Below are 23208 nucleotides of genomic sequence, written 5' to 3'. Positions count from 1 at the left end.
CTGCAGTTTTTAAGCCTTAAAGATGAAATTATTTAATCTGTATCAAGTGAACATATTTTACTACATGTTGGACATTTTGCAATTCTGCTGTGAAAATGTAAATTATGCCCCCAGTGTGAGAATGCTGTATGCTGTTTATAATGTTATATAAAGACAATGGTGCCCATAATAAGTAATGCAATAATACTTTACAACCCATAATGGTAGTCCTAGAATCTTGGATACCCATTATTTAGTTCCTCCACTTTTAAGTTTTGTTCCAAATTATTATTTTTTATTTTCACAACAGCAGTGTGAAGTGGCCAACTGTATCTTGAAAACCACATGTTTTTGTTTATAAAATGTGCAGTCTTATTAGCATTTGTGGCCTACATATGGTACAGCAAACAAGGAACACATTTATGCAATTCTATATTCATTCACACTATTATTATCAAATAACACACACACACACACACACATATATAAAAAGAAAAAGGTTATGTAGGTACACAAGAATGTCAATAACTGATAGAAAAAAAATCCATCAGGATGTTTCGTACTATAATTCCTTCTTCTGCTGGATGGAAAAAGCTGTGCTGTAAACAAGCTGTTGTTAAAAACAAGTTAGCTTTCAAAGGAAAAGTTCTGGAGGATGATGACATGATGACTTCAGAACAGAATGTTCATTCCAAGAGGTTCCAAAGTTCCTAATTTTTGTTTCCTGGCTGTATTTGTCCCATAGCAGGGACTTATCCCACACATTGTGATGTGTTCTGCAGTGTGGTCATTTGTTTTAAAATGTCTGGCAACAGGAAATGTAGAAGTGTTAATTCTTATACTTCCTAGATGTTCCATGAAGCGATCAGCTAAACGCTGTTTTGTTTCTCCGATGTACAGTTTGTTGCACTTCACACAACCAATGCAGTACACTATTCCTTTACTGGCGCAAGTAAAAGTCTCTTGAATAGTGAATGAAGACTTTGACCCACTGATTACTGTGCTGTTGTGGATGCATTTATAAGTGGCACAGCATGACCTGTTGGATGGAAACGAGCCTTTAAGATTGTCACAATTGGGTAGCATGTTATTATGGACTAAATATTCCATTAGATATTTGTCTCTTTTGTAAGATATTCATGGTGGACGATTGAAAATAAGAGCTGTAGAGGGATCTTGTATGATATGATCTTGTATGATATGTTTATATTTTTTTGTTGTATAGGTAAGAGCTAGGGGGATATAATTACTGTGTTTTCTGTTTTTTTTTGTACATGAGCTTCACAACTATAACTGTAATTGTGTCTAAGTCTTAATTGAGAGTACAGAAACGGAGTCACGACAAGCTTTAGGATGTGAAGAGTTGTACCTCAGGTATGAATGAGAGTCTGTTTCTTTGTAGAATATCTCACCTGGTAAAAGCACTGCCGGTTGGCGTGCAGGCTGAGTCATACAACGAGAGACTGCAAGTTTGAATCCTGGTTGTGCAAGGCAGCCGGCCTTCACTGGGGACACCAGGGGGTCGCCACATTGGAGAAACAGTCTAAGCTAGTGGGATCTAACTTAGATTGTTTCTCCTCCCCACTCTGCGGCAACCCCTAAAGGCCAAGCCGTGTGAGGAATCCCCGCGGTGAAGGAGAAAAATTATAATAACTGGTCATTCCAAACTGGGAGAAAAATAAAAATAATTGCAGATTATGAATTTGAAAAAAAAACAAAACAAACAAAAATAAATGGTGGTGTTGATGGTAGAATTCGAAACAGTGATGGTGAGTCTAAAATTTGCAGAGATGTTCCATGCGTACCGCAGAGCTGGATGGAACTGGTCAATACAATTAATGAAATCATTTCATTCTTCATTAGTGTTAATTAGATGCAGAATATGTCATCAATGTATCTAAGATATAAAATAGGTGCATTTCCTCTGCACTCTTGAAATACTTTATTTTCAATCCATCCTATATATGAGGGCCCCATTTTAGTTCCCATGCTGACACCTCTTACTTGTTTATAAAAATCTCCATTACAGGAAAAACAATTCAAAGAAAGGACACGTTTCAGAAGAATATTGATTGCAGGTTATTTTACTGTCTGTTTATCAGTGCTAAGAGCTAGTAAACCATCACTGTTGGGAATAACTGTGTAGAGACTTTCAATATCCACTGCGAAAATAATGAGATTAATGTATATTGGCTTATTGGTAACGACAGCAATCATCCTATGCCCTAACCCTTTTCTGCAGTCTAAGAATGTTCACCTATAATCCAGCATTTTATAGACTTTTCTAACTTGCTGAAATTAATAAATGTAGACATCTATTTCTTGAAACTTTTTTCCGCATCCACAAAATCAAAATTTTTGCTGCAAAAGATAGATTTTTTATAAAATTGTTTGTTTTCGAGAAATTTCTAGAACCTGTAAATTTCCACTGAGGTATGTAAAATTTTGAGTACAACTGTATGTGTGTGTGTGTGTGTGTATATGTATATATATAGTAATACGGCAGGGAAGGGGTTAATAGCTTCCCTGCCTAAAAACATGTAAGAATGCACATTTGCTTTAAATTGGTTTAGTTTAATGATATTTGTCTAATTTGTGCTCAAGGCTGCTGAGTAGAAGGAGGCAGAAGGTGCGCTCTGCTTCCAAGCAGTCAAGGGACAGTGCTGTGTTAAACCTTTGTAATTTGTGTGTTCTGTGACAGGTAAACGGCTTAGCCATCCTGCGTGTTAGTCAGTGACCTGTTATTGTATAGTCAGAGCTCCAAAACGGAGTTACGTTTTTGTTTCTGTTTTGTTTGTTTATTTGTTGGTGTTTAATAAAAGGGTGCGTAAGTGCTACAAAATTCCTTTTCCATGTCCTGGGTCCTGTTTTAAGGGGGCAACGAACGTGTGACAACACACACTCCACGTCAGGAAAATGATATATAATATATATATATATATATATATATATATATATATATATATATATATATATATATATATATATATATATATATATATATAACTATATACAGTATGATACGTAAAGAGACATAAACTTCATAATAACTAAAAGAACAAAATATATGCTTTATATATATATATATATATATATATATATATATATATATATATATATATATATATATATATTATTATATGTTAGTGTAATATGATAATTGTATGATGTTGAATGAACTATAATATTTAATAATATATGTAGCAGATTGTTGTGAATGTGAATTAAAGGAATTATTTTTGCTCATTTGTCCTATTTAAAAATATCTGTTGAAAAGAGGTACCATGATGCTGTACATAGTGTACCACTATTTGTTTTGAAAATCTGGCCGTGGATTCCATGCAATGTACTCCCACGAGTGTGACATTATTCAACTGAAAAAACAGGTAGTAAGAGGCGATACAGACAATGAAGAAAATAAATAAGGGCCAACCTACTGCTGTTAGTAAAGAGTTTGTTCATTCACTGCTCAGAAGTCAGCAGTTTTTGACAGCCTGTATTAAACTGCTAGTTCAAGGGTGTTCACGTATTAACTTTTGCAAATATTAAACAAAAACAGGCTTTGGTGCTTTAGATGTACAGATTTACAGGACAAGTAATTCACGGTTGTCATGCACAATAATGTATAAGGACCTTCACTAATTCACTGTTTTGAATACTTCACAATGTTGTTATTTGTTAGTTACATAGATAGTGAAGTAACAATGTAACACTAAACTTGCAATTCATATATCTTGACAGATGTGCTAATTGTTCTATTGAACAGCCCAGTTCCTTTCCGTTTACCCCGATACCCTATACAGACTTTTACTGTACTCTGAATTACACAAATTGAACATCGACTGAGCTTCTGTTATCCCCAGACATGACCCACTACACTCATACGCTGGTGGGCATATTTAGGGAAGATTAGTGTCACACGTACTGACTGCAAAAGACTAGACTGCAATGTAACCAATGTAATACGGTCTGCTTCTTTCTTGAACCTTCCAATACTGATAACTGGGCACAAATACTACATCTATTACATTACATTCTGATATCAAATAAAACTACAATCAGAGCTCCAGATAAGCTGGTGCCCTTTTTACGCATTAAAAAATCAAAAATCTGCACTAAATTTAAATGTATTTATCGAGATTACTCACGACTTCAAGGTAATGCTGCATTTCACCTCCGGAAAATACAATCTCTCATTTTTTAAATTACAGAGTAAGACTCCAAGACCCAAAACCTTATCTGGAGTGCTGACTACAATACAGACGTTATTCAATTAATGAAAGACTATCACTCCACATTTACATTAAAAACCTGTGTAAAGTTGATTAAAACATTTCACAGAAAAATAAATAAATATTGTCTCTCAGGCAGAGATCGCTGCATAATGAGAAATGTCTAAATTGCTCAGCTGTTTGCTGCAATTATTCTTTAATGTGTGCCTTTGAAATTAATCCTAAAAGCATTTACAACAAACTAACCAAAAAAAATAATAAAATCTTCATATGTGGAAAAGAAGCATCATAATGCTTAAATAAATGGAAATGAAAGACAGGTAACAAAACAAACCCTTAGAAGGTTTAACCATTACTTTAGAATCCTAATATCGTACAGTGATAACATCTGATGTATGACAAGGGTGCTACTGTACTTATGCTACCAAGTACTGTGTCAGTCCATATAGTCAGCACTCGGATATCCGTTACTCAGATACATGTCAGTCGCGTTTTACCACCCTTATATTTAGAATAAAATCAATCCTCTTTATATACAGTGCTGAGAAAAAGTTTGTGAACCCCTTAGAATTTTCACATATTTCAAACCTAAAATGTTATTAGATCTTAATTTAGTCCTAAATAGATAAAGATAACCTGATTAAACAAACAACACAAAAACATGATACTTTTTCAACATTTATTTATCCACAAATGATTCAACATTCAATATCCATGTGTGAAAAAAGTATGTGAACATTTAGATTGAGTAACTGGTGGCACCCCATTGAGCAGCAATGACTTCAACTAAGCGTTTCCTGTTGGTCAGTCTCTCACATGGGTTTTGAATAATTTTGGCCCATTCCTCCTTACACAACTGCTTCAACTCGGTGACATTTGAGGGCTTCCTTGCATGGACAGCTCGCTTCAGGTCCTGCCACAGCATTTTGTTGGGGTTTAGGTCCGGACTTTAACTAGGCCATTCTAAAACATGGAATTTCTTCTTCTGCGCCATTCTTTTGTAGATCTACTTGTATGTTTAGGATCATTGTCTTGCTGCATGAACCACTTTCAGTTCAGCTTCAGTTCACGGATGGATGGCCTGACATTCTCCTCTAGAATCTTCTGATACAATGCAGAATTCATGGTTGTGTCAATGATGGTAAGCTGACCAGGGCCTGGGGCAGCAAAGCAGCCCCAAAACATCACACTCTCACCACCATGTTTGACAGTTGGGATGAGGTTCTTCTGTTCGAACGCAGTGTTTGGTTTTCACCAACGTTTCTCATTGAGGCCAAAAAGTTCTACCTTTGACTCTTCTGTTCAGAGAACACTGAACTAGAAGTCTTGTGAATCATCTATATGCTCTTTGGGAAACTTCAGACGGGCAGCAATGTTCTTTTTAAGAGTAATGGTTTCCTACTGGCTATCCTTCCATGAACACCATTTTTGTTCAGTCTTTTTCTGATAGTTGAGTCAAGAACACTCACATTAGCCAAGGATAGAGTGACCTGCAGATCCTTGAATGTTACTCTGGGGTTCTTTGTGACTTCCTTGACGATTTTCTGATTTGTTCTTGGATAGATTTTGGTAGAACGAACACTCCTGGGTAGAGTGACTGTGGTCTTGAACTTTCTCCCTTTGTAGACTATCTGTCTGACAGTGGATTGGTGGCGCCCCAAATCCACCAAAATTGTTTTGTAACCCTTCCTAGACTGATGAGCATGAATAACTGTTTTTCTGAGGTCCTCAGAGATTTCTTTTGATCATGGCATGGCGTGTTTCCACACACCTGTATGGTGAAGACCAAACTCACAAAGTTTCTGATCTTTATATAGGGTGGGGCCTCCCAAAATCACCCCTGAAGATCTGCCTAATTCTAATTATCCCCTTAATTGAGCTGATAAAACCAGGGGTTCACTTACTTTTTCACATACCTTGAATCTTAATTACTCATTGTTTGTCTAATTCATACATCATTTTGTTTCAAAAGACATGGAATTGGTTAATATAAACCCTACCAGATATTTAAGAAAAGATTCATTTTGATTCAAGAAGGCTATCATGGTAAAACTATGGAATTTCCATAATTAACATTGGGGTTCACAAACTTTTTCTCGGCACTGTATATATGTAACAAATTAATGCAATTAACCGTCATGCGATTTCTGACTCCATCACCAGTTTTCTGATACAAAGCTCATCTCTTCAGTGTTACAATTAATTTAATTATCTGTTACAACTGCATTTTTTTCTTGCATTCACAAATCAGTCTTTATTGTGCAGTTACACAGCACTTCCTCCAGTTATCACCTGATGAAAATGCAACCAAAACTGTAATGCATTTAAAAAAAAAAAAATCTGCGATCTTTAGTTGTTTTTGTACATGTTTATTTGCAAGTGAACTGTGTCATTGGGGCCTTATTAAGCACTCTATGACTTTGGATACTGTTTTAAATTTTGGCAACTGGTGTTTTTTTTTTTTTTTAAATCTTTTGTCAAGTTGCGTTGCCTTTTACATTTTATCTAGTTCTGTGCATGGGTAACATTTTGATTACATTTTGAAACATTGCTAAGGAAATCAACAGATATTTATCAACAGATTTGGACCTGTGATAACACTAAACTAATCTCAATTAAATATCAAATTGGCCCATACACGGCCAAGTGGGAACATTTTCTAGTATTTGGAGGTTTATACCTAGTCATGTAGAAACTACAGAAACTATGGACCATGTATGACACTGCTTCTCCTCCCTTTAACACATTTTCAGTTTAAAAACAATACAGATACAGTAGAAGGTTCAAAGGGCCTGAGCTTGTCAAATTTGATGATTCATCCAAAGATTTTTGAATTTGATTTGTACACATCAGAAGGCCTCATGGCAAGCATGTGACACAATTGCAGGTGTGGACGTCTGTCATAATAAATTCTATTTAGGTTCAACCGTAACACATGTAGAACTGAAGGAGCTTCACTGAACCACAGAAAAGGAGAGAGTGTGCACAGAGCTACTGACAGAACAGAATGTCAGATTTCATACTCAGCAGACATCTACAACTGACGCCTTGTAGTGAGAGGCTGTTAAATTACCTGTGAAGGGTTACCGGCAGCCCTGAACGTTTTCTTCATTGTTTATTTAGTTCCAAAAGGCTCTTGCTCTTTGTGTTGATTGCTGTAGCTGACAGCACAGAACATCTGGATTTTGTAAACAGGGTGCTGCTGTACTGAATTACAGGTAACAAGTGTGAAAACAACCTGCTGGGGCTGGACCTCTGCAAGGAAACCCCAGTGCACAGGGAGGGTGAGGGTGGAAAAAAGGCCCAGATACAGGAAATCAATTACAGTTGATATAATCAGTGAAGATAAGTTCAACTCCCATTTCCTTAATGGGCACCCAGGAGCCTTGACCTGGCTTGACAATACAATTTACAATGATGGTATTTTTAGAAGTACTTTATATATAAAACTAGTAATGAAATGACAGACCATACATCTGTTTAGTATAATATTTAGTATATCTGACTTTGAATTTAGATAACATTTAATAATATATTTAATAATATATATATATATATGTGCGTATAACAGCAGTTGATATTAATATACCATGGCTATGATTATTAATATAAACCCCTAAATGCTTTAATGGTGGCCTTCATCGACAGGTTTTCTCTCCTCCTTTAGTCATATCCCAGGGGGGTTTTAGGGCACAGTCTGGTCACTTAAGTCATTGCTTTTGTAACTTGTGGTTGTTGTGTTGATTTTATAGTTCTGGGAGAAAGTGTGTCACAAAATGTATTAACAGAGAAGAAATGTAGCCTTCAGGGTGCCATAGGTACTAAGTGACAGTGATAATGACTTGTCTTCTGAAGAATCAGATGAGATCAACACTGATCTTAATACTGGCAGTGAGGAAATAAATCTGTGCTCATCTAGCCCACAGAAATAGCTGACAACAGGCAATGATGCTTTTACACCATACAAGTTTAACCTAGAGGTAAACAACATAACTTTCAAGAGTAAACTCACGGCAGCGGGACAAAGTGTGATATGGAGGAGTATGTGTAAAAATTTCCCACTGCAACACAACACTTCCAAAAGATAGTTAACAGTTTTGTTTTTCTTTTTAATAAATATCCTTGGCGGTATAATACAATTAGCTGTGTTTGTTTTGTCATGTTTCTCTGTAATATATATCTGCAGAGTAGAAGAAACAATATTTGTGTCAAGGAAAGTTGAATATAAGCGAGGGTTTACAAAACAAGATTAATACCATATGCTATACCATGGAGAAGATTGTTTATTAAAAATGTATGTACCATCAGCTTGTTATGCCCCAAAGATCTCCAATTATACATTGAAATGAGGGGAAAACAAATGTTTTCTTTAAGCGGTTATTTGTAATACTAATTTCACACTTCTCTTTCTTGCAGTATTTCTTTTCAGAACTGCGGTGCTGAATCCACAAATGAATAAATTATTGCAACCAAAAATCGGTTTGAATGTTGCTGTTTACAAAATTTACATATTGCTTAAGGTACATAAACTTATGCTCGGGGATTTTAGATTTAACTTGATTATCTTTTACCTTATGTGGTAAAATTTTTATTGTTTATTTCTTCTATAGGTATTTCCACACCACAACACTTCAACAGTGTTACATTCGCTACAATAAAACCACACATATACTGTTAGATTTAATGTTTAAAAAAAAACTATTTCGGTTCAACAATTTAGTCTTCACTTGACTGGCTCTGCTGATTACTCTTATAATGGAGGGAAACACTGTTTATAGGCAGCATAGGCACAATACATACTGGCAAAATGTAAAATTAGCTTCAGAGTGGTTGAAATGTATTGTATCAATGTTGCATAAGAAAACACTGAAAAAGTAAGAAATCACAGTGCAGTGGAAAACAGTTGCCGCAGTTATGGGTGGGCCTATTTACCATTTAATTGATCTGATTTTTAAACAAGTTATATGATCAGCTAGTCAGCCTTATGAAAAATACAAAGTGTTTAACCTGTTCCTTTTAGTTACTATACCTTTACGTTAAAGACTTCACTGTAGCAGGCCTACCATCACGTGTGATGCCACCTTAGGGAATCAAAGCCAAAAGGGGCTATAGGGGCACAAGTAGAATACGCTATTATGGTCTAAGCTGAAGAAGCAGATCCTTTCTATGCTGCATACAAACCAGCAAGGCTTTTTGATTAATGTATTACTATTCACAGATTCAAATACAATCAATGAATCAGAAGACTAATATTGCCAGAACCCCTTTCCCACAACTTACCCTGGCGCTGCTATTCCCTAATATTGTGTTCCACATACTGCAAAAGGTAAGGTCACACTATAAATCAACTGGACTCGTGCTAAAACAAACCAAATAAAGTACTGGATTTCTTTATGTATTTATTAAGATGAAAAAAACATCAGCAGTTCAGTTGGCTTGAAATATATAAATATATATTTTCTTGTTTTAAATGCAGTTACATTTTCTGTAGGCTAGTGAAAGTTTGCTAGTATTATTCCTATAAAAAGGAATACTTCATGTCATCTATATTTTCCAAATATTTCTAAACTGTTCCACATCCTCTTATGTGTTTCCTGTAAGCATCTCAACTGTTGTTTCCTCTTTGATCATTGGAAGAAAAAAAAAAAAAAGTATAAATATGTGTAAAAAAGAATAAGGTGTTTCCTGTTTTGGAGAGTGATGCCTCTCATTGATCTGTCAGCTACTGAAAGAGGACACATTTACTCCTCAGGTGGTGATTCTAACTTGCACATGCCCTTTCAGTCACATGGTTTGGCCAATTAGAGCTAATTAAATAATAGGAGGGAAACAGTTGGTATTAGGCAGCACAGGCCCCATAAATACTAGCAGTACAAAAGTATTATGATTATTATTATTTGTATTATTTTTTTACGAAAAGCACTATGTTTTCAATATATTAAGGGCAGAAAGCTAGCTAGAACATCCATTAAAGCACATTACATTTTTTTTTTTAAAAAGTTGACTTTTTTCTGCATCAAAAAAAAAAAATGAAACAGACATTTTTTTTAAAACATTGTATGCAATGCCAAAAGGAGAAAAGGCCTAAATAAATGGACGGCTGCAAGATTACTGTGTCTTCGACTATCGTATGCACACCATGGCATTAGTAACTGCCTTTGCCCTTTTGACAAGCGCAGTGATGGAGATAAATGGAAAGGCATTCTCCTCATTTCCTATGTACAGCCTGCATACTGAACACATGTTCATGCTTGGAGGCAAACAGTATGCGTGGCGCTTACATTCACTCATAACCCTAATGTTCTATTCATTCTGTTTAACTTAAACCGTTTTGGAATTGAATGTCATCCAGGGTCCTCCCCTGCTAATTATATACTTTTTTGTTTGAAGAAGTGGACCCTTTTATTGCTCATAATTCCAGCTATCCAGCATGCCTAGGCACCTTCTTCAGATCAATAGCACGTAGTTAAGTGGATGAAAAGGCTAAATGTGACTGCCGTTTGCAATGCCAGGGGTTATTCAGCTTTTAAGTGCTGCACTTGGGCTTCATTTTTAGAATGCTAAATCGAGTCCCAGGTGATCAGAAATTTATAACCTCTTTTTTTCTGAATTAAAGATTTTTAAATTTTTTTTTTTTTTTTGTAAGAAGGCTTGAATAGCAGAATAGTTTACATTAAAAACTGCTTGGAATCTGCAATTTTACACATTCCAGCGCTGCCGGTCATAGATGGCAAAACTACCCTGGCTTTAGTGCAATACAAATCAATAAATATTAACGTCTTTTGACATTTCCTACACAGATACTTTATCAATTGCTGCCAGGTTATAAAACAGCCAGTGATATATTGCATTTTTTTTTAGAGAAATCATTACAAAACTTGGAAATCAATTTAGATTAACAAAGGTTCATGTGTGCAATTGGATTTCATATAAAATCTTACAGTGGATCAAGGGGTTTCATATACTACAGGTGAAGTAAATCTTGTTGAAATGTGATTTTTTTTTTTTTTTTTTTTTACATGGCTTATAATATGGATGTTGTACTTATCATTTTTGGAAATGTACCATGTAATTAGCACTTATTTAAGATGAATACGGTTTTAATTGTATCAAGTTAAGCTTATAGGGATCTAAACAGTGGCGGCCCTAAATACAGCTGTTCTTTAAGTTCTACATTAGTCTTGGTATTCAAAGCTGATTTATTGACCTGATTTCAATTCCAAATGTATATGAATTGCTATAATCTGGATAACTGTTTGTTTAAACCTATCAGTTTATCAATATGCTACATTCTTATGATCCCTATCATCATCATTATTATTATTATTATTATTATTATTATTATTATTATATTATTAGTAGTAGTAGTAGTAGTAGTTAACAATCACATTCTTAAGTCAGCGTGTAAGCGCAACTCTGCAACGATCTTGTTTCCTGCAGGCAGGCGCCTCACATAGGGCAAGGTAATCCACACACAGGCGGAGGACGGACATGAATCCTGGACCTCTTGCACTGAAGCATAGAGCCAATACTGCTGTACAAAGGAGACGGCATTATTAGTAGTAGTAGTAGTAGTAGAATATGACATTGTCCTGTTTATGTAATTATTTATTATATGTTAATAATTATATTAAATGTAATTATTTAGTATATATGTCCTCTGATGTCTATATGTTCTAATGTATTAATTGGTCTGTATACCTGTTCATCTGTTTTTAATTGAACACCTGACTCTTTAAATACCCAGGTGTTCCTAACCTGTTTAGCACAGCACTGGAACGATTGCACTTGCACTGAGCACTTTATTTGCTTGTTCTTTGGTCAAATAAAATAATGTTTTTTCGCTTACTTTGATTATGTAGTGGTTTCCTTTTCGCCACTCTCCTGATCACAGTGTGCAGATCCTTTTTGGCTTCTGCTTCTATATTGATCTTCTGATTAACATTACTTAACATAATAAAAAAAATATGGTTGAAAGAGGTCTTAAGTATGTTTGGAGAAGTTGTATTAGGAGTGGTTTACACTAGAAAATTTTTAGTAATTATTCCTGGCAATAATTCCTGGAAATGAATTGCTGCCAATCTGTTTCTACATTTGCCAAGTAATATTTTGACGATACATGCTTGACGATACAGAAAATAAAACTAATACCAGGAGCTAGAGGATCCACATCAAAATAAAAAAAAATACATAATAAAAGCTAAGAATATTAAGAAATCTGAGCATAGTAAATATTTCTTGCTAGCAATCGTGTTCAATATTTTACATTAGGCCAGTGGTTCTCAGTCTGTGGCCAGCAGATAACTGGTGGTCTGTCAGGTGGTCCGTGGTAAGGTTACATAATTCTGGAAAGTGGCAGCATGGTTTAGAGATCCCATTGCAAACCAAAAATTTGAGACCTTAAAAACTCAGAAGCAGGAAGAAAATGCACAGATGGAGAATTTCTCCATGTTAAGAGAAGGTCTAAACCCTCCATCATATGTAGTTTTGGAGCGTCTAAAATGTACTCTTTACTAGGGAGTTTTCGTGCATTGCGCTCACGTGCATTCAACACAGCAGCAAGTTGTAAAGTAAGTGCTAACACAAGACCAGGCGTGCATTGGGTTGCATGAACATACAGCTGTAGTTGGGTTGGAAGCACAAAGCTTGTGCCTTCAACCAACAAAGCCGTATGTTAATAAAACAGAATGCATAAGCCTTGGAGTGTTATCCTGCTTATAAAAAGAATAAAAAAAGCGTTTTTATTTTTCAAAAATACAAAAACAAAACAACAATTGTATTATATATCCTTCCACTTTTGTTGATAATGAAAAGATACAGAAAAGGAGGCAAAAGACAAAGTTCACTATCTACGCATTACTACCACTGAACTGGAGAAGCCAGTACAAAAATGGCATTTTTAAATGCTTGGTCACTAACAAGCTATCATTGAGGTATATGTCAGCACTGTTTATGGACCGATTGAGATCAGCATGGAAGCTAACATAACACAATTAAGAACTCTTAACCAGCCGAATTACGCACTGAAGCACAGAATTATCGTAAGAGACGATTTACATTTTCAACAAACTGTTTTTAAGTCAATTACCATTTCTTTTCATCAAATCAATAATAAAAAATAAAAAAACAGCTGCCCAAGCATTTTTGTTTTCTTCGATTTCATTAACTAGTTAAATCTTTGTGTCTCTTTTTTTTTTTTTGTTCAACAGAATTTTTGCTTCTTGCAATTCTAACCATTCTACTGCCATGCCTCCAAAAATAATAAATGGCAAAGGAATGTCGCTCATTTAAACAAAAAAAAAAAAAAAAAAAAAACTATGGGATTTTAATTACGAGTTGAATATGTTGTGTATCGATAATGTATTAATTGAACTGTGCTTTGGCAAAAATAAGTTCTGGCGTGGATTGTACTATTTAACTGCAGGGTACAAAATCCAAACATTCCACTTTATAAAGATTATAGCTGGAGATTCAAAGCTCAGACTGTGTTAATTCACATAAATACATTTCTGCTGTAATTATCAGTTTAAAATTAAAACAACCATTTTTTCCCCTCTCTGTAAATTTGTGTTAATGAAAATTAAAATAGAACCGTTCTTTAAAACTCAAATTTTAAAATAACTTTGCTCACAGGAACAGGCCCACCCATCGAATTAAAACAAAGACACACAAGCCTACGGTTACCAATGGGGAATATATATATATCTATATATATATATATCATACTAATATTATAATTCATATATATATATATATATATATAATGTGTGTGTGTGTGTGTGTGTGTGTGTGCACACACACACACACACATATATATATATATATATATATATATATATATATATATATATATATATATATATATATATATATATATATATGATATTTTTAATGTGATTATTTTTCAGTCACCTGTACTGTTTATTGTGTAGTACGCTGAGTTCCAAAAAAAAAAAAAAAATCCAGGTGGTCAGCAACAAAAAAGTTTGAGAACCACTGCATTAGACAATTCAGTAGCAATTGTCTTTTGTAGTACTACCAAATACAAAGTACTGGTCCTTAAGGTGTGTCAGTGTTTAGATGATTAAAACAGACCCCGTAACATTACTATAATAGCACAATGGACATTGTTTTTAAATTCCTTTATAGAAGCCAACAGAGTCAGGTAAAGAAAACCAAAGGGTAAGCACGATAAATACCATGTCAAAGTGCAGTAAATGCATAACAAAAGGAAGGTACAATTTACCCACGCAAGGTAAACTTTTTATAGGTTATATTCAGGGCTTCTGACTTGGTTTTAACCAATACCCCCCCCCAAATACAATTGTGATTACCCAATAAACACCGGAAAAACTGTGAAAATGGTTACTTTTTAAAAAATTTAGTAGTCGACAATTATTTTTTATGGTTTTCTCACAATTTAGAATATCCAATTATTTTTAGGCTCAGCTCACTGCTACCACCCCCACACTGACTCGGGAGGGGCGAAGACGAACACACGCTGTCCTTAGAAGCATGTGCCGTCAGCCAACCGCTTCTTTTCATCATGCAGCCACCTATAGCATCGGAGGATGGAAATGGTTACTTAATTCATGTTGACAACCCCTATCCCATAAAAAAAACAAAAAACTACCTTTCCCAATGCAGTTGACCAATGTCCCTCCTTCCTGACTTGTATCTAGCATTGATTCGTTCTGAACTCTTTAAACCCACCCCAACTACTGAGTGGCAGCACATTCTACATTTCTATTGGAGACTCCGCTTGCAAGATTTTAAACGAGATTACAATCAGGAATGGAGGCTTGTTCACAGGATTTAAAGCTGTATTACAGTTAAGATATGGAAGATTTAATACAGACTTGCAAATTGTGTAGAAATGTAAAACTACACATAAACTACACAAATCTATCAACCAACAAACTATACTGAGGTATCACATGTTTATTGTTTTTAACTGTTTTAATTTAGCTTCCTAAAGAAATAAACCGACCTTTTTAAAATTAATCATTTTTCAAAATCCAAGATGTACTTCGAACGCTTCGATTTTTTATTAACAAAAAACAACAAACAAACAAAAAAAAGCAAGTATGAATAATGAAAACCTCTATGCTGTCAATTAAGATGTAAGATACCAAGTCACCCAGACCTCTGTGGTAAATTTGTCATATTTTTTTACGTTTGTTTAGCCAGGCAGTTTGAAAGATTGTGAAAAATTGCCATTTGCCATTTACAATGAAGTGACAATCATTGTAAACATGCCCTAGGCACCTGGATATTTTTCATTAATAATGGTGTGTTCCCTTAAACCCGCTCCTCTGTGTTCAGCAAAGAAAAGTGATAGCAGACGCAGTTCTACACAATGAAGATCCAAAGAATCTCCCTGACTCTTACCTGGGTTGAGGGGTGTCAGTATTCTACAAGCCACTGCTGATAAAGCATATATTATAAAACAATTGTGTTACATCTAATAATTACCATAAATTAGTAACTGCAATATTTTATATAGAAGATTTAGTATTTAAATATATTTTTTGAAACCCACTACATGGTTCAAAGTCCTGCTTTCTCTGTTTCTTTGAATTGGATGCGCAAGCCCGTAGGTAAAGGATAATATTTTATTCCGAACACACACAAATTAAATTTCCTCAGGAAAGATGTAGATGTTGACCTGTCACTCAATCAGACAGTCTATGAAAGTCTGCCGTTTAAAGCTGTGGCAACAGTGAGCCTGTTTGAACTGCAGCTATCAAAGAAAAATAATAAGACTAGCCCTCAAAAATGATTTGCTTCAAGCTAAGAGTCCAAGTGTATTCTGGCAGTGTACAGTCGTAGTCAGGTTAATTCGATATCTACCTTGTTCATTTTTTCTCCCCTTTTTGTCTTGTTCTGCTTCCTTTGATCTGATGTTTGAACGTGTTTCCTTCCATAAAAAAAATCATTTCAATATAAATGCAACTGCCCAAGAAGTAGCAGAGAAGCTAAACTTGGGCTATCAAAACAGGACCCATGCTGTGTTTAATGATTACAGATAATAGCTGATTCAACATGCTGTCCTGAAATTGTGGTGGTGTTCAATTTCCTGGATAAGTCACTGTCAAAAGCAATTCAAACTAGCCTACTTAATGCACAGAAAAATAAAAGCAAAAAAAAATAATAAGATTATTTTATATGAAGAATGTAGTTTTAGTAAAAAAAAAATAAAAAAAAATAAACAGTTACTGGAAAAGCTTTCCATGTGGGTCATTCCAGCACTAGTGGACCAACAGGACTTAGACGTAAACAGTTAAAAATGTGTCTGTTGTAAGTGAAGACAGTAGCGAGATCATGAAAGTGGCATTAGAAAAATGAATCAAAAGGAATGTGAACCAGGAACGAAGAGTAAAGTTATTGATTGTTTTGCCAAACCTAAAACAACAGATGAAGACCTAAATATCACTGCCAGCGATTTGTTTTCGAGCAGTACAAAATGTTAGTAGGCTGTAAGCTTGTTTGAACTGAGTTTAAATCCACTGTCCTTGTCCGAGGAGATTTACTAAATGATGAGTTTCTCCTGAACCTCTCCAGGAGATATGTGAAATACAAATTAGAAGGGGGTGACCGTGTTTTTTTTACATTATGTTAATGTATAATTGTATGTTAAACTGAAATCGCAAGCCCCTTTTTAAGTGTTACGTATGAAATGTCTAATGCTATAATTAACAAATTGTTGAAATGATTGTTGCGTAATTTTTTACGCAAAAAAATATTTGCTTTTCTGTTGAAATGTTCTGACCTTTGTTTAGTTGGATTCGTAGCACAAACTGTGGAATCGTTAAACTGACAATATATCTGCCCTGCGCTCCCCTTCTCTTCAAAGCCACACAACCACTTTCAGCTGGAAGATTTGTAGAATTAATCAATCAAAAGTTGACGTCATAGAAATGTTTTTAATTTGGGCAAATCCTCAGGAGGACTAACGCAGCTGGATTTTGTCCCCACGATTGCTCCTAAGCAGAACAATGGTTTTGACAGGAACTCATGTGCTTCTACTTCATCCATAGCTTCTTTTTTTTTTTTTTTTTTTTTTAATATTGAGACCCTTTGGATATGTGAAACAGTGAGTAAAACAGATCTTCAGCTAGAAACCAATGAGCTCAAACCACAATTTAATTATATTTTACCTGCATGCAGATAGGCTAGATCTGGATTCTCAAGGTCTGGGTGGCTTTCCTTTAGATGATTTCGGAAGTCTGTTGGGGAATTGGATCCGTAGTCACACCTGGGGCAGTTGTACATTTTCACTCCCTCGTGTTTGCCTGTGTGGAGGATGTGCTTGCGGATGTTTTCTGCACAGTTGGACCTTGGAAGGAGTAAAAGAGCATTGTATTTATTAAAATATGTACACATTCACCTGATCATGCTTACTTTACAGGCAAACTTAAAACTGCTTAAGAAATCACATTGGAGAGTTATAGGTCTGTCGAGTCCTTTTTGGATTTATATGATTAACTAATAAAGCACATCTGGGAACTACTGTATTATTACTGTAAGGTGTAAGAAATTAATATGATTTTATTACATTCAGTAACCTATTTCACTACCCCTACTATCTTTGTTCAGTTACATTTTCAAAATATTTTCTTCTCTTTGAAAACTCTGTAAAGGTACAGTTCAGCTCTACATCCCTTTCCATTCTGTATTCCACATTCTGAGCCACCTGTTTTACTGGAAGAGTGGGATGGGTGAATGACACAGTTACAGCTTTCCTCTGAAAGGGTAAGGGATTATTGGCAGTCTCTAATACTGCACCTATAGAATACAGGACAGGGCTGCTGTATAGTATTGTACCTTGAGAGAAAGTCAAGAATGTAACCCTAAACAGGGGCCGGTAAAAAGTACTTAAGCTAAAGCATGAGTTGCTGCAGTACATAGCTGAATCACTTCCTTAATACAAACTGGTCATTATTTAATATTCACATGCTGTGTACAGACAGTACTTGCATCTTCTTTCAGGTGCCACATATGATATTAATCATTTGATATGATTTTTGTCTGACCAACAGACCAGAACAATATGTACCAATACAAAGTCAATAATCCAAATGTATCTTCTGCACAACAGGACAAGACGCTGAGAATAATGAAAATGCTGGTATATTATTTAAATATTTTTAGAAACAAATATACATTACAGGATATGCATTCCATTATCCGTAATGAGAAACAAAATTATATATGTTATATCCTTATTTCCTTATCTAGCCCCATACTTTGTAATAAAATGTTAATTGCTTACTGCAGAACAAATAATCTGTTCCAACATCCCATGAGGTTCAACGATGTTGTCTGGTACAAACTTCTATATTATGATGGTTAGGATTTTTGTAATTACAGGTACCATTCCCAAACAATTTTAAGCAAAACCAAAAGCTAACCCTTATTTATTTATTTTTTATCTGATAGTGGCTTGAGAGACAGATGAATTAAATTCTGATGATATCATCTTAATTTCAAACATACACATGTTAAATATGTCCAGTAGATATTGAGCATGTAAGCCTGTGCAGCACAAGGTGCCGAGTGGAACAATCCTCCATGAGCTGTACAGACAGAGCAAAGCAATCCTCTACTGGAACAGAATCCTGCACTGTGGACTAGTCCTGATCTCAAATACACTAAGCTGCTGTGTCCTGCATCTTGATCAGCACTTTAAACACACTACCGGCATTGTGTCATTTTTGTATGCTTGTCAGATTTTGTTATTTTACTGTCTTTTTTAGGGTTTAAAAGACATGGGGAACCCCACTGAAATCCAGAACTCAATTATTCTGACAGAACAAGTTAGCAGTCAGAATGTGGTACATGCAGGAAATTCTGACAGCAGAAAAGAATATGTAAGTTAAGTTTTTGGTTTCAAAACATTAATTAGTTTGGTGCATGCGTCTGTAGTGGAAAATGTACCATACTGTAGCATATTCCAGTGTCAACCCACAGTTTCTACACACATTAAAAAAAGAAATCCACATAACTCCAAGATATTTACTTTTCTTACATGTATTGTCATTCAAACCACATCCACATAAATATGACAATATCGCTAGTGCTTGGTTTGTGGGCATGTGTTCTGTTCTGTGTATAAGGACGGATTCAAGACAAACTTAATAATGGTTTATATGCACTGCTCAAAGGACTACTAAAATCAATTAAAGGTAACTCAACAGTACTTGCACAGCTGTACCTTCTTTCCTTTGCTGTCTTCCCCTATGAAATCCTTATGATCACAGGCACATTCTTCTGGGGTTTTTGTGTGTCTATGCATTTCACCACAATTTGCAATTCTGTTTTACAGTCTCAATATCTAACTGTAATATAGCTTTAATATTATCCTTTTTCAAAAACAAGACCCTGCTCATTTTTTAGAAACTTGCTCAATGTTCATCTTTGTCCCTCACAACTCTTGCAAACATCTTATTTTAAAGCAATATATAGTGCTCCTGAAAGACATTTTCCCATTTCTATTCTCTTCAACTCCTGTGAGCCCTTGTTCTGTGTGATAAGGCAATCTCCTTGGGGATCTGAGCTGTGTAGTTTTGCACCACGAGTGACAAGGACTCGCCTTGAATAACTGCTGTGTGCAGGTTGTAATTATGTCAGCTGGAGTGTTGAACAAGGGGGCTGATTAATGTGAGCCCCAGTCCAGGCACAGTCCCTAACAAAACCTTTGCACAGACCAGCAGCGGAGATGGGTTACGGCAGAAAGACAAAAAAGAAATGCTGCATCGTCCATGATAGATGAATTGCTCCAGCAGTCTTGAGGCAGATGTTCTCAGACAGTATAATACACAATTACTCTACCTTATCACCTTCCGAGGTACAATAAAGCTTCCTACTATAGTTCATGTGAATGAAGGCAAAATTAGTTTTACTTTTACAAAATGCTTTGTATTTGATTTCTAAAAACAAGTACAATTAATATTTTGCCCCACAAAATGTCTACTGCAGAATTAGACTGTATTAAAACACCTTAGTTAAGCTACTTCATAGTGTGATAGAGGATATGTGAATATTATGTGATTTGATGTTATCAATTGTATAATTCCAGACTGTTCAAAACTAAGTAAATATACTGAAAGAAACAACAAATAAAAATTCTAATAAAATGCAGCTTGGATTTTTGAAAAGAAAAAGGGTTTAGCCCTATGCAGCCTACAGGCAATGACCATATTTGTGAGTGAATATATGACAACTTTGTGTTAGCGCTTGTAGTTTGGTAACCACACACACACACACTCTTAAAACAAAAATAAAACCAATGGCCATCAAAAACGACATCTCTTTAAGGAAATAAAGAATTATAAATGAAGACCCATTTCCAGAATCCGCAGGTAATAATGTCTCATTATGTTCACTTTCCCTGAAAGAAATTTAATACCCAAAGATATAACTATCTCACCTTGGGAACCTGGAATGAAATGAAGTATTTAACAGCATGGCAATGAAGATCTGAAGAAGACAAAGTGTTCAGAGTACAGGAGTATAGCCATCCTCCTTTCCAAATATCTACAGGTTATACAGTGTATATACACTGGGGTTGGACAAAAATACCTGCAGTACACATCATACAATATTGTGTGAACCGGCTGGCCTACACATGACATGTATTCCACAATGTTTATACTTACAAGTCAGTTTCAGTCATGAAAACCAACATACTTCGATAAAGTATACTTTATACTTTTTTTTTTTCTGATGACTAGAATTTTAGAAAAATTTTAACACTTTGCAGACACTCAAAATGGTATTCTGAATGCCCCATGGTGGTCCTACATTCTAGTGTTATTAAATGTGTTTAGAATTGTTCAATATACCCTCTAGAAGAGCATTAAAAAGCTTATAAAAAGACATTTTCTTAAAGCAATAAAAACAACGTCCCTATATCAATGACTAGTAATAGTTAACTACCAACTGCACTGCAACTAAATATAGTGTCAATTTGCTACAAAAGGTTCTGTATATGTTGGGACTACAGTGTCGGTAAAATTAGCTACTTAATTCAAAACGTTCCATTCCTCTACTAACTGATATTTCAAAAGGTGCAAAAAACGAATATGAATTTAACCTAAAATACAATTTCACTTTTCGTAACTTGATCAATGTTTTAAAATCTTTTTAAGATAAAATAAATGTTGAAAGAGCAGGGTTGTGATTTTTCTTGATGGATCACAAAAAATTTAAAAAATCTACTGTCACACTTTTGCCTTGCATATCTGTTATGTTTTCTCCATAACTTAGACTTTCAGAAATGTATTTGTTTGAAACTCTGTGCCGTTAGATGTAATAGCCTCCTGTGGGACTGGCCACTGTTATCCCATATAAACAGGTGGTCCCTGAAGGGTTTAGATCTTGCATGATAATAGGGCTGGGACCTAGGAACAGTAACTCAAATGATCCCCCAGAGATGACTAAGCTGTTTTTAACAACTTGGGTCTGGATAACGCATTTATTTATTTAAAAAAATAATAATTAACACAAGTCAGTTTGTTCAATTTTGATGTGGTTGGAAGTGTCTGAAACAAAAAAGCATCCTTGTGTAAATGTTGTTATATTGTAATGCTGCTCTGTTACACACATATAGTACGAATGATTAACAATACCCTATAATGATAATAGCAACCTCAAGCAGAATGCTTAGAATTTGGTATAAATTCACTATCATGCGCAGCCTGACATTTATTTGTTTTTTCTTAGTTAGCAAATCTTAATAATTGGTCACATACACACTCACTTTAATGACCAACTAAAACATGAATGACATATGATTTGTGTCCTGACTAATACACTCAATTTTAAAACTATTTGTAGTAATGTTAACATTGCAATAATCATTAGAAAAATCATATATTGTCAGTAATACATTAGAAAAAAAAGAAAAAAACATATTTTGTTTAAAAGGTTATTGTGATTTAAAGGTGTCGTTTTAAAAATCTTTAGACTAAATATACAGAAGCCCTTAAATATTCTGACGAAATACATACAAGCCCGTGTTTCTTCAAAACTTGCTTGTTACAACAAGTCAAAAACGGCAGTTCCATTTTTCTAGCAGAGTGTAGGGTAGGGGAGCTTCACACACACTTCAGCTCATTGAATCCAGCTGGAGTGGAGCCAACAGCATCACAAAAATGTAGGATCTCAAAGCTTCTATTAAAACATGTAAATTACGCCTTGTCCTATACATAAACATTCTAGCCATTTACATTGTTGCTGCTGGCATCTTTGTATCCTGGCTGCATGTGTTTTTACAGTAACATGAACGCAGATGCTGCTTAGCATGAATGTTCTTTGTATTGTGATTGGATGCACTGAAAAGTACTGAAAATTGTCAGTTGAACCAGGGATCCATGCTCCAGCTATTACTTAAAAAAAGTAGGGAGGAAATAAATTACTTTAAAAATGTAAGTTCTTTTTTATTTTTTAAAAATGCAAGTGCTTTTGTTTTAGGTTTGTTTTAGTTAACATGGGCTTTGAAAAAAAAGCTTTCTTAAAATATGTAAAAACAATGTGAAATTACAACTGAAACAAAATATATACAATTATAAACTAAAATATATTTTTATCTACTGTCAAATGTTCATCCTTAAAAACTTCATAGAAAACCAGTCTCCCCTACTGCGGTACTGTTAAACCTGATCTTCCTTACAAGTGGTGGGATTGGAAAACTATCACTTGCATTATAATTATAACTGACATGCAGTAATAATAACACTAAAATATGTGAGCCTAAATGTGTGAGTGATTTATAGCCAATGGAAAAAAAAAAAAAAAAAAAATATATATATATATATATATATATATATATATATATATATATATATATATATATATATATATATATATATATATATATATTACAGAGCCCAAGGGGATGCACATAGTCATTCAAATCCTTTAGATATGTAAATTGTCAGATTTAAACAACACAAAGTGTATTTAAGAGTCAGCAGGTGTCAACATTCCAAAA

The 23208-nt window shown here is 34.7% G+C and overlaps 1 protein-coding gene across 1 annotated transcript in view; it reads right to left on the bottom strand.

Annotated features, from left to right (window-relative positions):
• Positions 1-23208, bottom strand: part of LOC121313320 (zinc finger protein 407-like) — a 259938-nt gene that overhangs the window by 65426 nt on the left and 171304 nt on the right. Inside the window, exon 8 of the mRNA XM_041245722.1 lies at positions 17372-17550. Within this exon, the coding sequence (XP_041101656.1) occupies positions 17372-17550 (179 nt within the window). The remainder of the gene's footprint in view (positions 1-17371; positions 17551-23208) is intronic.

Source organism: Polyodon spathula, chromosome 3, assembly GCF_017654505.1.
Source record: "Polyodon spathula isolate WHYD16114869_AA chromosome 3, ASM1765450v1, whole genome shotgun sequence".
NCBI classification, from domain to species: Eukaryota; Metazoa; Chordata; class Actinopteri; order Acipenseriformes; family Polyodontidae; genus Polyodon; species Polyodon spathula.
Note: the sequence above shows the minus strand (reverse complement) of the source record. Positions and strands in the feature narration are given on the sequence as shown.